This window comes from Brassica oleracea, chromosome C5 (genome assembly GCF_000695525.1).
Source record: "Brassica oleracea var. oleracea cultivar TO1000 chromosome C5, BOL, whole genome shotgun sequence".
Lineage (NCBI taxonomy): Eukaryota > Viridiplantae > Streptophyta > Magnoliopsida > Brassicales > Brassicaceae > Brassica > Brassica oleracea.
This window is the reverse complement of record NC_027752.1, coordinates 25,550,660-25,564,580: the sequence shown is the minus strand read 5'-3', so window position 1 is coordinate 25,564,580 and position 13,921 is coordinate 25,550,660. Positions and strand designations below refer to the sequence as shown.

The 13,921-nt window shown below is 37.0% G+C and overlaps 1 protein-coding gene and 1 pseudogene across 1 annotated transcript; both read right to left on the bottom strand.

Moving 5' to 3' along the window:
* Positions 1 to 5,202: 5,202 nt before the first annotated feature.
* On the bottom strand, positions 5,203 to 7,748 carry LOC106343700 (sugar transport protein 9-like). The gene is made up of 4 exons (XM_013782987.1): positions 7,545 to 7,748; positions 7,146 to 7,468; positions 6,042 to 6,671; positions 5,203 to 5,949 (listed from the first exon to the last, which is right to left on the bottom strand). Exons 1-4 carry the CDS (start codon positions 7,678 to 7,680, stop codon positions 5,488 to 5,490), a joined length of 1,551 nt encoding a protein of 516 aa, XP_013638441.1. The 5' UTR covers positions 7,681 to 7,748; the 3' UTR covers positions 5,203 to 5,487.
* Positions 7,749 to 9,628: 1,880 nt separating this feature from the next.
* The window catches only part of LOC106343699, a 12,536-nt pseudogene continuing 8,243 nt past the window's right edge, over positions 9,629 to 13,921 (bottom strand).

Genomic DNA, 13,921 nt, shown 5'->3' with positions numbered 1-13,921 from the left:
TGCGAAAGGTAAAGCAATAGCTGACTCTTGATCTATGGCTCTATGCTGGTGGAAAAGTTTCTTGCCTAACAAAATTCCAAAAGGATAGAGTACAAAAGTTTGAGTCTCATAGTTATTAATTAGAAAAGCTACTACAAATCTATATCTGTACATACAATATATGTCAATTGTTTCCCAAGCGAGCGACAACATACACAATATCTACGTATACTACTCCCATCTCTTTCTGCTCAATCTGTTGGGATTCTTGAGTATTTGAGCTTCATCAATTACAGTATACTGCCACAGAATCTGAGAAAGGAATTCTTGATCCAGCAATGCTATATCATACGTTGTAAACAACACACTAAACAGTAACAAAGATTCCTGGAACAAAACAAACAGAACAATATAATTACACACAGCCTTACAGATCAAAACAAAGCAATGCCAACATACCTAAGAACTTCATGTTCTGGAGTGAACCTTTTGTCTCTCACACCCAACCATCCGTTACGCTCAAAGGACAAATCTTTAAGAAGCCGATCCCATTGACTCACAAAATGGCTCTCGTAATCCTTGAAGAAACTTCAGATTACTCAAAAGAAAAAAACAATTGCTTCTAGAGTCTTCCCCAACCCCATATGCTCAATCTGTAGATTAGTCTCAACATAGATACAATCACAAAGATAACGATTCAAAAAACAAAGTGGTGGTACCTCGTAACCTGCAATCATACTAAAAAAACGTTTTTGAGTTCTGGTTTATATCTGAAGAAAAAGGGCGGGGAGTTACCGAGAAGGACATTGACGCCGAGAAGATATTTGTACATAAGCCAAGAGACTCCTTAGACTTGGTGAGGCTTTAGAGTCACCGTGATTCCGAACTCTCTGCAATCGGGAGGAAAGTGGATCTTAGTTGTATGCAATGAAAGTGACATGAAGATATTTTCATGATCTAAACACCAACCTTTTGATGACATGGAGGATAGCTTAAACAATTTCCAGATGCATTAGCTGTGCCAAAGAGAAAGAGAAGAAATTAGAGATCAAAGAAAAAGGGTTCACATTTTTGCATATAAGAAAGAGCTTAGAAACTGAGATAATACTGCTGAGATGTGTCCTAAAGCTGCAAAATACTTTGAACTAATTGAAGAAACCTTTACTGCTCATCTAAAACACAAAATCGAGTTTCTCAATCTAGGGTAAAATGCAATCTAATTGAAACATGAAAACACAAAATCACAAATACAAACAAAATCAACAAACGTATTCGAAATCAAGAGTACAAATGATGATGTTCTATGAAAAGGAAGGTTTACCTTTTATAGGATTAGAGACACCGCTTTACAGATCGAAACAAAGCATTGAAGACAACATAGTGGGTTGAGTGAATCAGTGGGAGTAAACACGAAGCCAACAACTCAGACCGTTTCATATCGTATGGAGAAGCGCTTCATCTCTCTCTCTCCACTTTCCTCCCTAATTATGTTACTACAAAGATCATCTTTAGAGTCACCTATTTTTCTATTTTTACTACAAAGAACATAATTATGTTACTACAAAGATCATCTTTAGAGTCACCTATTTTTCTATTTTTACGTACAAAATTAACAAACTCTTCTTTGTGCAGGTATCTAGAAGTGGGCTTTCGAGTGGGCTGCTGTAATAAAGCTAGAGCCGAGGCCCACTAACAGTCACCTGACCAACTCTAACCTAATTTTTTTTACTCTTTCGACACCAAGAATCAAACAAAATATCCTTTGTCTTCCTCTATTCTTTTTATTTTGAGCAATCGTCTTCCTCTATTCTTCATACCTAATCCTTTCCTCATCTTCGTTAACCTCCAAGCTCATCCTAGCACCAAATCCGTTGCCACTGTTTTGTCTCAACAGAACTCCAAATCTAATCATCTCCAACAATCTTTAGTCTCCATCTGAGATTGAATTAAGCTAAGCTTCTTATTCCTTATCTGATTTTGTTGCGATGACAATATCAGCGACTCCGTTGTTGTCATGTCTATAGAGGCCCGACTTACCGGATGGTCAAAAATCCAGTCGATCCCGATCCGTCTCCCGTCGCTAATTTTTGTATTTCTCCGACGATTTTATCTTCGTGGTAAGCACATCCATATTCGGTTGAGTCAGCTTGAGAGAGATTCGTGAATCTCACTGATACCTCCTTAATCGATCAAAGCTCTCCTTTCTAGATTTGACTCAGATGTCGATCCCGACCTGTAACTCTCCTGTAACTCTCGTCGACTTCTTTGAGAACAACAGTCTGACCAACCAAATCAAGGTTCGAGACCTGAGCTTCCAATTTATTTTCTGGCGAACTTGGACCATCAAGCTTAGGCTCTTCCAGTGAGACTCATGTGCGCCTCTCTTCCTTCTTCTTTCACATTCTGCTCAAAGAATTCTTTTTATGGTTGTGTGGAATGAAATGATGATTTTCACGGGTTCCAAGCTCACCTTTTATACCGGAAGATTCACCGACTGGAAAAAAAAGATATTCATTGAATGAGGAAACATGGAAGGGTGGGTAATTAAGAAGGTTGTCAATGGCAACATTGAATGCATCCCTTAACGGTCCGGTTTCCCTTTGCCGTCGAGAAGGAATACAGACAAATCGACACAAATGACAGCTCTTACCAAAGATTGGCCGTAAAATTCGTCTCTCATAACCTATCCGAAACTCCATGGTCGGTTTAACAAATCAGAGTTTGAAGAATATCATGAACCTTAAAAATAGATGATTGCAAGATTGTCAATATTGGGCTTCGACAATGTTTTCAGTTTCGGCTCAACTCTATAACAAAACTGAAAGCAGCAGCCCACTCTATAAATGAAACGCAGAGTATTAATAGAAGGGACACGTGTCGGCTTCTCAGGACTCGACTTTGTGACATGGATACTGAGGTGGCGCAACAGGAGGGAGGCAAACATTTTTTTATATATATAAATACTAGGGTCGGGCCGCCCTATGGGCGGGAAGTTAGAAAAAACTATTTTATATAAATTTACATTAATTTTATAAAGCATTTTTAAAAAAAATTGTAGATTGAAAACAATATTATAAACAAAAATAAATAAATAGAATTCAGAGATCATGTTCTTATTTTTAATAAATATTTTGGACTGAATTAAAATGACAGTAACTATCATTATTCTATGAAGAAAAAACTAATATAATAAAATTAATGATGTCAACATACAATTATGTAATGATCATCCCAGAGAAATATGTTAAGGAAAAACTTATATTATCTAAGCCAAAACAACCTTTTGTTACTGTGAGTAGCTTGGTATGTGTATATGTTTTAATTAAAATGTGATAGTTTTCTATTAATGAAAGTCATACTTCAACTTCCTTGTTACTCTTTAAATTAAATATGGTATATCGTTATTAAATAAATTTAGAATTTATTAGATAGGTTTTACTATTAATTTAGAATTTATTAATATTGTAGAAACTTGCGTTATGAATTAAAAATATATACAAATTAAATGATAATATTGCATGGACGTTTTTTATAGAATCGATGCTCGTATGTAATAAATAGCTTATGCTGAAGATGCGTGTAATTATCTTGCGAAATATATTTTTGCATTGATGTATTAATACTTTGAAATAAAACTCTTTACCGTACAAAAGGAATCATTCAAAAAATTTTAAATATCAGAATGCTCGTTTATTCAAATAGCTAAGTAGGAGTAATATATAATAATATTTTTGCGCTATTGTATGAAAAAAGAAGAAGTTAGGAGCACTATTTATCGTGAAATCATGGACCTTAAAAAATAAATTGATGTAAAAGGGTAAAGTAAATAATTATAGGAGCACTATTTATCGTGAAATTATGGACTTTAAAAAATAAATTGATATAAATGGGTAAAGAAAATAATTATTCATATGTTTTTTTTTGCTAAAACATTATTCATATGTTAAATGCTCAGTATATGTATATCAAATTAGTAAATTCAACTTTGCATTCACTATATAATATTATTCATTTTATATGTATGTTCACTAATATACTATAAACCTATTGGTTCATCTAGTTTTTTTGGTTTTTGTGGGCTATTTTACACATTAAAATAAATAAAAACATTTTATTGTATTTTCGACACATGTAAATCCAATTAAAATCATTGTACTCGTTTCTGTTGATTTACATTAATTTGTCATACTGGTATGATCAGATTGAATATCAACAATATCATAAGAGTTGTTTTTATGACGTATTCATAAGACGAAGAACATGGCATTATTTGCTTACTAAAATATAAAAGTATACTGTTAAAAGTATTATTTTTAATTTGATCTAGACCCACACGGCAATATTTCCGCATGTCTATGAGTTACACCAAAAGCCCACATGATCTCCAACTCCAAGTTAATGAAACGCCGCGTTTTAAATGCGGACACGTGTCGGTTTCTCAAGACTCGAATTAGTGACGTGTCCGCCTATTTGGACAGCATAGAAGGGAAAAAACTCAACTTTATATATGAAAGATATATATAGATAGAAAGATAGATGTTGTTGAATTAATTAGAAAATATAATAAATGAAATAGTTAGAATTAGTTAAAAAGACAAATATTATTTTGTAATTCAGTTATAATAGAATAGATAGCTAACTAGTAATGTGTTATAATCGAAAAAAGTACAACATCTCCAATCTCAACGACGCTGGAGCAAACAAGTTCAAAAGCAAGACGTAGGGAAACAAAATTTATTTATTCGAAAATTTGATAAGAAAACCACATTCCAAATCCACATTAAGGACGAAACCTTGCGACATAAAATTAAAACATGTAAATAAAACCAAGAAACTCAAAGCATAGCAACATATTGCAACAATGAGCAGTTTCCCTTCCTACCATGCTTTCAGCATCACTCAAAAGTAATGTCTTTCTGCATCTTATCAGGGACATGCTGTATCTCGACCACACTATATCTTTGCTTAATCGTCTCTCTTCCCACCGGTATTCCTCAGTCTCTAAACATTGTTTATTATGTACACAAAATCTCTTGAATTCTGATCTTCATGTATAAATCTAGCAACAAACAAGCATCATAGCCTCATAGGCAAGTATATATATATATATATATATACATACATATATATCTATGCTTTATAGCTTCTGTATCCGTATTTTTCTTTGTTTAGTAAAGTTTTCATAGATCTTTCGATGACTTGTCACTGCAGTATTGTGCTCGGTGAACTCGTTTATTGCATTTTATTTGCACTTAATTTCATTTGGCAGTGAAATGAACACACAAACAAACTAGACTAGATGCAAAATAGAAAAATCTGCTTGAATTTATTGGTTTGAATCAAGTAAAAGAATTCAACAATAAAACTTTTTTTTAACAGTTTCCATTCTTCTTCATCTTGTCCTCTCGGCCTGCAGATTCTCACATCTTGATGGCTTATTCTCTTGAAAAAGCAACCAAAACACCAACGGCTAAGCAAAAAGCAATGCCTAGACTTTTCTTGAAAATCTCAAACCTCCTTGACAGAAGTCTCTTCACTTCCTCCAGTAACAGCATCATCAGGAATGTAACGTTTCCAGAACGGATGCTGCTTCCACACTCTTCCCATTTCTTCAATAGGAACCCCTTTTGTCTCCGGCAACAAGAAGTAGATGAAGATGGTCATGATCAGAACCATACCTCCAAAGAAGTAGAAGAGACCAAACTTCATGTGACAAAGCATCGTTAGGAAGAATTGTCCAATGAGGAAAGTGAAGAACATGTTGACAGAAACATTGACGGCTTGTCCCGCAGGTCTGATTTCCAACGGACAGATCTCACTTGGTACTAACCATCCTAATGGACCCCATGACCATGCAAATCCTGCAACATATATGCATATGAAAGCTAGCACCCAATCTGCTGTTGCAGGTGTCAAGGTCCCTGATCCTGTGGTTCCAAACTTTGCACCGATCAAGCTACCAACAATGATCTACAAATTCAATGGATCCATCAAAACAATACATGTTAAGGTAACGCAAGCATCATTACAGAACCTGAAGCTGTTTCGTTTTTTTTTTTTACCTGGCAAATGATCATTTGGATGCCACCTTCAAGGAATAGAATCCTTCTTCCATACCTGTCAACCGCATAGATGGAGACAAGGGTGGAGACAACATTGACCACACCGGTAATAACCGCAGAGATGAGCGAGGCATCATCTGCGAAACCGAGAGTTTTAAAGAGAACAGGAGCGTAGAACATGATCACATTGATACCAGTGAACTGTTGGAAGAAAGGTATAGCCGAACAGAAAGCAAGAGCTGGTCTGTATTTAGCTTGTAGGAAAAGGTTCTTCCAAGGATGCTCTACTTTTTTAGCAGCCTCACAAGCATCACAAAGATCTTGAAACTCCTCATCGACATTATCAGCCCCACGAATCTTTTGTAACATCTCTCTAGCTTGTTCATACTTGCCTCTCTCGAGCATTGAGTTTGGTGTGTCTGGCAAGACAAAAGATCCTATTACCATCACAACTGCTGGAACAGCAGCTAGACCTAAAGACACCCTCCATCCGTTCCTAGCCATTTGAGATGTTCCGTAGTTGATAAGGTTTGCAATGAGGATCCCGATAGTAATAGCCATTTGAAATCCTATGTTGAGTGCTCCTCTTAGCTTGGCAGGAGCCATCTCTGAGAGGTAAACCGGAGTAGACTGATGAAGAAAAAGAAAGAATACCAGTCAGCCATATAAAAACCAAACCAAAACAAGAAAAAGAAAAAAATTAACCAAACTAAATTGACAAATCGGTTGTTAGGATTATGCATGGGTATTTCGGGTATTGGTTCAGTTCAAATTGGTTGTTTCAGGTATCATGTTCGGATTTTAGGATCTATATAAGAGCCGAGAAAAACCTGCTCAAATAGTTCTCAGTTTGGTTCAAATCTGATCATCAAACTAAGAATCTGCTAATACCCGAAAAATTCGGGACCAGTTTGTTTCTGATTTGGTTCTTTTTTTTTTGATAATTCAGATAAGATACCGCATAATTTTGATAAAATATCGCGTATGATTTTAGTCCGTATAAAAGTCATTCCAAAACCTGAAAAATAAAAACTAAACCAAACCAAACCAGATTGAGAAACCGATTACTCGGATCTAAACCACATGAGAATCATGTTGACTCACCTGATTAGCGAACCCAACACCGACTCCAAGCAACAATCTACCGATGATGAGCATTGCAACGTTCACTGCAAATGCGTTGAATAGAGCACCAATGAGGAAAGCAAGACCTCCAACAAACATGGAGATTTTGCGACCGTACTTCCTTGTCACAATTGAAGCTGCAAAGGAAGACACAAGCGCCGCGAGGTAAAGTGAGGACGTAAACAACTGGAGCAGTTGGTTATCGAATTTGCAGTAAGCAGTCTCGCGCCTAGCATTGTGCATTTGCCTATCCACTTCAGGGAAAAACTTGCTCAAAAACTCCTCCATTGATGTAACTCCTCCTGCACAAGAAAAACATTACATTACTCGAATGTCCACTTCTAGAAAAGAAGAAAACGTATGTTTAAATTTACAGACCAGAGATTCCGAGGTCGTAACCGAAGAGGAGACCTCCCATGGCAGCCACAATACATGTGATAATGACAAAGCCGGTGACTCCGCCTTCATAGCTTCCTCCACCACCACCATCTGATACAAATGCTCCTCCAGCCATTCTTCACTTATTAATTATTTGCTTTATTAGTAATTATTGCCTTTTGCTTTGTTATTCCAACAAACACTTGAGAGCTTGTGATCCAAAACGTAGGTGCTTGTCAGCTTCTTAAATATAAGATTTCTCGTGGTCTATTATTAGGTATGGATTGTGATCTGAACTGTTAGAGATTTATCTTGGCTTACGAATAGGGGAAGTGGTTCTTGTTTTGTTTTTTTTACCTATGTTCTTTAAACCCTGTTTTAGTGGAGACTTGACCGTCATTTTATAGAATGTTTTGTTCCTCTTCACAGACAATTTCCGCTCTTATTTCGTTATTACACAAGACTGTGTAAGAGATACGTAGATAGAAAACAACAGTCTCTATCCGAAAATAAAATCTTGTATTAACAAATTGATAATTGCATTGAATTTGATAAAATGATTGGATATAAAGTTTACGGAAGTTGTAAGAAAAATAAACTTTTTGAAGTTTATTTCCGGTTAGGCTGGTTCAGTGATAAGACTGTCTTGTGACTTAAGTTATGACATTAAGTCATTACAGGTCTAGTCATGACATGAATATGTTAAAATTATATTGTGACCTAACATACGGAGCCGAACTGAAACCAAAATTGTTTGTTTTCGGTTTATGTTCGGTTATGATTTTGGTTTAATTCAACAAGATTTGAAAATCAATTTGGTTACCGGTTCGGTTCGGTTTGGATGAACCGAATGATTAACCAAACTTTTTTTTTTATAAAAAATTAAAGAAATTATACAAAAACTAAACTAGTTTATACCAAAATTAGACCAATGTAAATCAATACTCAATCAAACCGAACCAAATTAACTGAATTTAACCAAAATGATCCTATTTAAACCGAATTATCAAATTTTTCGGAAAAAAATCGGTTACTTTTGGTTTTAAAATTAAAAACTGAAATTAACCGATACCCGAATCGAACTAATCGAAATGTTATTTTATTTATTTCAGAATTATTTTTAAAATCTTTGGTTAACCGATAACCAAAACCGACTCGGTTTGGTTTTGGTAAACCGGAGTGGCAGACCTAAAAAAAACCATCATCAAAGAACATAATTTGGACACCTCGCATTGAAAAATATTCAAACTAGATATTGTCAAACAAAGTATTGGCTAAAAGTCATTTATATTTAGGAAAATTTTTATTTTTACTCTATATATTAGGAAAAATCTACTTTAGAATACATTGAAATTTACAAATATAAAATCATTGCAACCATAAACAAAACATAAAAAAAAAAGAACATATAAAATCATTGCGGGCTTGGATCGTACTTACTTGGGTTGGTTCTTATGGTGTCTGAATCTTTCAGCTAGAGGAGTTTATGATCCATATATGTATTACATAGCCAATTGTAGTTTCTCAATGGTATTCTCGGGTCCATCACGCTTGAGCGTTAGCGTATAAAATCAAGTCAGTTTGGACTTCTAACTTCTGATGTTACCTACCGTTCTCTCATCAGAAGTTTTTGCCGGTCAACATTTCAGCTGTTTGCTTGTGCATCAACGTTATTTTATTCGACTATCATATGTTCTTTTGAACATTAGCTTTCAGGTCTCAAGTGAAGCGTCTTTCGGGTTCTTTCACCCCATGAACACATCTATCTCTAATTTTGTTGTAATAGCCTTTTATATTTATAAGTTTGCCGTTGAATTCACCTCCGATTGTCTTTTATTGGGCGTTTTGATTAATATAATTGTTTTGGTGACAAAGAAAAGGTTCCAGATTAGTTTTGATTTGAGCTTTTTTTCTAGTCAGTTCTTGTTTGGATTTCGAGTCCGGGTAAAATGTCCAGTTAACTGACGTCTGACTAAGTATTTGCATGTTTGAGTTGGTAGGTTTGCAAGAAATCAAACCAGACTAATACCAATTCAATCGCTCTTACATGATTATATCGGTTTTGATCGTCTCTTTTTTTTTCTTTAAGAATCACCACCGGCTTTGGCGACAATAACTGAAGCATAGTTAGCAATGTCAGTCTCAGGGGAATGTTTAAGCCTCGCTATGACCGGCAAAAACTCTGATGACTTCACGAACTGTCTGCAAATCTGGTGGTTCGAACACATTTTAGCTAACGATAAGAGTGCGATCTCGAAAGGTGACACACTTGCTGTCTCTTTCTTTCCCGCGTTAAGGGAAAAAGCTGAGCAATCCGCGACGAACTTCAGTAACGTCTGCATCACAAAATCCCCACATAATACGAGAAATTAGACACCAATTTCGTTGACCCAAAAAAAGACACCAGTTTCATGCCTGAGAAGGCTAAATGAACACAAAAATCCTGACAAGACCCAATACTAAACACAAGGCTTCTTGCATTTGACCTGAAAAGTCTCTGTGAACAAGTTGATGATCCGAGGTTTTGAGCAAATCAATTTTCTAAACTTTCGCTATGGATGACTTGAGACTATAAAATAATGTTTAAATGGAGACGAAAGCATTTTAAGTTTCGTGATTGATTACACATATATAGATACTTAACCTGTAAAGCTCCTTTGGAAACCATATCTTCGCAAAGCTTGTTGGAGTTTCGGACAAGGTTGCTCAATGCACCAGCAGCGTTTGCTTTCGTCTTGTCTCCTTCGGCTGAGGTCAAAACGTTTGCTAGCTGTGTTATAGATGGTCTTAGTTCTTCGTACAGCTTGTCGCTATGGTAAGCAGCGTTCGCAATCTGCCAAAAAAGAAAACCTCTTTTCAAAACTGATCAGAGTATTATGAAATGAAAGATAAAACATTGTTTTTGTTAATTTGTGACAAACTTACAGCAAAACAAGCGAATTTCTGTGTTCTTTTGTCGGGATCAGCACATCGATCAATTAGGAGACCAATGATTTGATGTTCCGCCTAGACATAATAAACACGCAGGCCATATAAGAAGGAACAGAAAACATAAGCCTCAAAGTAAGAGGTTACTTACGAGAGAAGTGTAGAAATACTCATTGTGTTTGCACATGTTGCCAAGAGCACTACATGCTTTTGCGCGAATATTTGGATCCGTATGAGTAAGAAATTCCTTCAGTGGCTGCAAAAGAGCAGCCTCACCGATGTATTTGTAGAAAGCCTACACAGTTGACGACAGTAACCAAATTAGAATGCAGCAGATGTTTGTTCTGGTTTTATAAACTTCGAAAGCTTACCTTATCCATCCTCGATAGATCAGATATGATCATCAAACTATCAAGTATGACTTCTCCTGGACTAGACTGGTTGAGTAATTTTTTCATTCTGTTAGGATCCAACAGACCTTTGCTAACCAGCTCTACCGCAAGGCGTGGACGGCCCACCATTTTGGCAAGAAGAGCAACAGGCCTTACTAGATCTTTTAAATCCAAGTGCTCCAAGCAAACGAAGGATTAAACTTGGCACTCCCACCTGAAAAAAATCAATCCAGCATATGCCATGCAGATATATTTAGTTCACACTTCATAGTAATTAGCATTAAGAACCAAAGAGAAAAGTGAAACCCAAATACTAGTCACGATTACTAGTATGTGATTTCAGCTAATGAATCATGAGAAAGAAAGCGATAGATTATAATTAACAAGCAAAGAAAGAAACAGAATCGAATAGCTAACCTCCAGAAGAACTTTTATGTATTTGTCCATATCCTCTTTTATAGCTTTTAGCAAATCTCTATCTTCCGTGCACACTCTCACTCCAGGAGAGCCCATGTTGAGGATGAATCCACCGTTCACAGAGGCAGGTGCAGATAACGGACCTGGTTGACTTTGTAGAGAAACAAAAGGAAAAGCTAGCAGATCAGTTATCACATTTATCGTCTCTCTGACTCCATCTTTTCGTCCACTAGGACCTCCCCAGTTCTTTACGAGCTTGATATAAGCATTAGACATTAAAGAAGAAATCAGCTTCATGTTTTCAGTCTTCAGTAGAACTTGACGGAAAGTTAAAGTGCCGCCCGAAAGACAATGGCATATGGACGAAACAGTCCATATAACACCAAGAGGGGACAAGCCAATCCGATTGGGTGTGTTCTTGATGTCACTTGGGGAATCATTTGAAAGTGTGCCAGCTAACAGATTTATAAGAAGCATTGGTGTACCACTAGCAACAAGCTGCTGCACAGTTAGAGGTCCTCCCCACTTTAATCTGGATTCTAATAAACCAACACATCCATCTAGAAGTCCGTGCCATTTGGGGAGATTACACTTGGCAGAATGAGATATGACTCCACCTTCATGACTTGGCATATGCCTCAGATGATAACAGAGCTTAGTAGCTCGAGGAATCAGAGGCATTGCCATCTCAGGGACAGAAGATTCAGCAGAAAATCCTTTTTCAAGAGAGAGAATAGACGCAAGAGCAAGCATAGCTGATGCCGAGTGATTCTCAAGGGAACCTTCGATTTTATCCTCTGAGGCAATATGATTGGCTATGGCAGAAAGGCGATGTAGATGCTTCTTTGGAGAAGTTGTCATCATCAACAGAGCTGAATCTCTCCCACTTAGCTTCAAACATTGGGCAACTGTTGCCAATAGAAGGCATGAATGGTACAACCAGATTGTTTAATCTACCCTTGAAGTTATTAGTTTCTCCTGTTTGTTGGTTCTTGATCGATGATGTAGCGTAAGATAGTATAGAAAATATTTCTGAAATAACAGTTCCATCCTCTCCACCACTGGCTACGGAAGTAATAGACAGAGAACTAGGAAGACCAAAGAGAAAGCTGGGCATAAGTCCATTATGAAGGCAGCACCTTGATAAGAGCTGATGCATCACAGAAGAAGTTTCCATTTAAGTTCCAAGAAGGGAAAAAGAAACAACCTACAATTTTTTTCTGAAGTTAACATAGCCAAATAATCATCTGGATTGCAGAAATTAATGGAGCCTCCACTCGTTGGTGGAGGCGATGACTGATAGCAACTTGTACATGCTTTGATCGGAGATATGTTCTTGTCACTGAATCGACAAGTTTTTCAGATAAAGGACCCCACTCAATGTTCCTTTGGTCAAGCTGAGAGAGACAATGGCTCTGTAAGGCATCCAGAGGAAAAATGTAGGCATTGTCATTCTTGACGAATGTTTCTGAAGTATCTATGAGAATCCATATTGCTCTACAAGCTTCACAGGCAGCTGCTAACATCTGTGAAGAACCATAAGCTAAACTCGACCCAGAAGAAGCCAAACAAAGACATAAATGATCAACTATGCAGGACATGTTAGCATGCTCCAAAATCTGTTGCGAATTAGAATCAGGAGTTGAAGTCTTAAGATCTTCTGCAACTCGAGACAGCATGATTGTGATGGAAAAACAGGCCTCATATAGAATTCTACCAGAACCCTCTTCTTCCCATCCGACAACCTACATAAACATAGAAGTAATAAATAAGTACAGGTTGTTATAAATCATCGGTGGATGTACATAACTGGTCCGGTCCATAACCGGCCCATACATTTAGAGAGAGACGGTCCAACCCTAGAGAGAGAGAGGCGGGCCGCGAGACTTGGAGAGGAGAGAGAGGCGGCTACAACTTGCCTATTTACTAATTCGTTTATGTTTATGATTTGTAATCTTTCCTATTATTGTATTTTCATTTATCTCTCTTGTAACCCCTATATAAAGGGAACACTTATTCATTGATAATATACAGAAACTTACAGTTCTAAATCCTTAAGTTTACAACACGTTATCAGCACGATAGCCTCTAACACCCTGAGCCTAAAACCAAATCGCTAAAACCCTAAAACCCTAAATGAAAAGGAATCTGCCTCGGAACTTCGAAAAGGTCGTTCTCTCAAACCGTGAGGACCCAGAAAACGATCAAAATATCAAATCGAAGCCCTGGCCGAGACGAATCAGTCAGTGCAAACCGCTTGTCGATCTGACCACCGACGCGCCCTCACGCACGATACAGTGCGCACCGATTTGCTTTGGAACCCTAATCCGAACTCGACGATACCGACGAACCCTAATCCATTCGCGACTCCGTTCCAGCTCGCGTCCAAGACAGCTCGTGTACAGCTCGCGTCCCGATCGTGTCTAAGCTCGAGGTTCATTCTTGGTGGTCCGGTTTCTACAAACAACTAAACTAAAGGTATTTCGAATTCTAAGAACATAATGAATCGAATTTGGTTGATTGTAAAGAATGAAACCCTAAAATATAATCTCTAAGATGAAAGCCATAGGATAATAGATCAATCTCTAAGCGAGTAAATCGAAGCTCTATAAGTTCGATCCCCAAACCCTAAAAATCGAG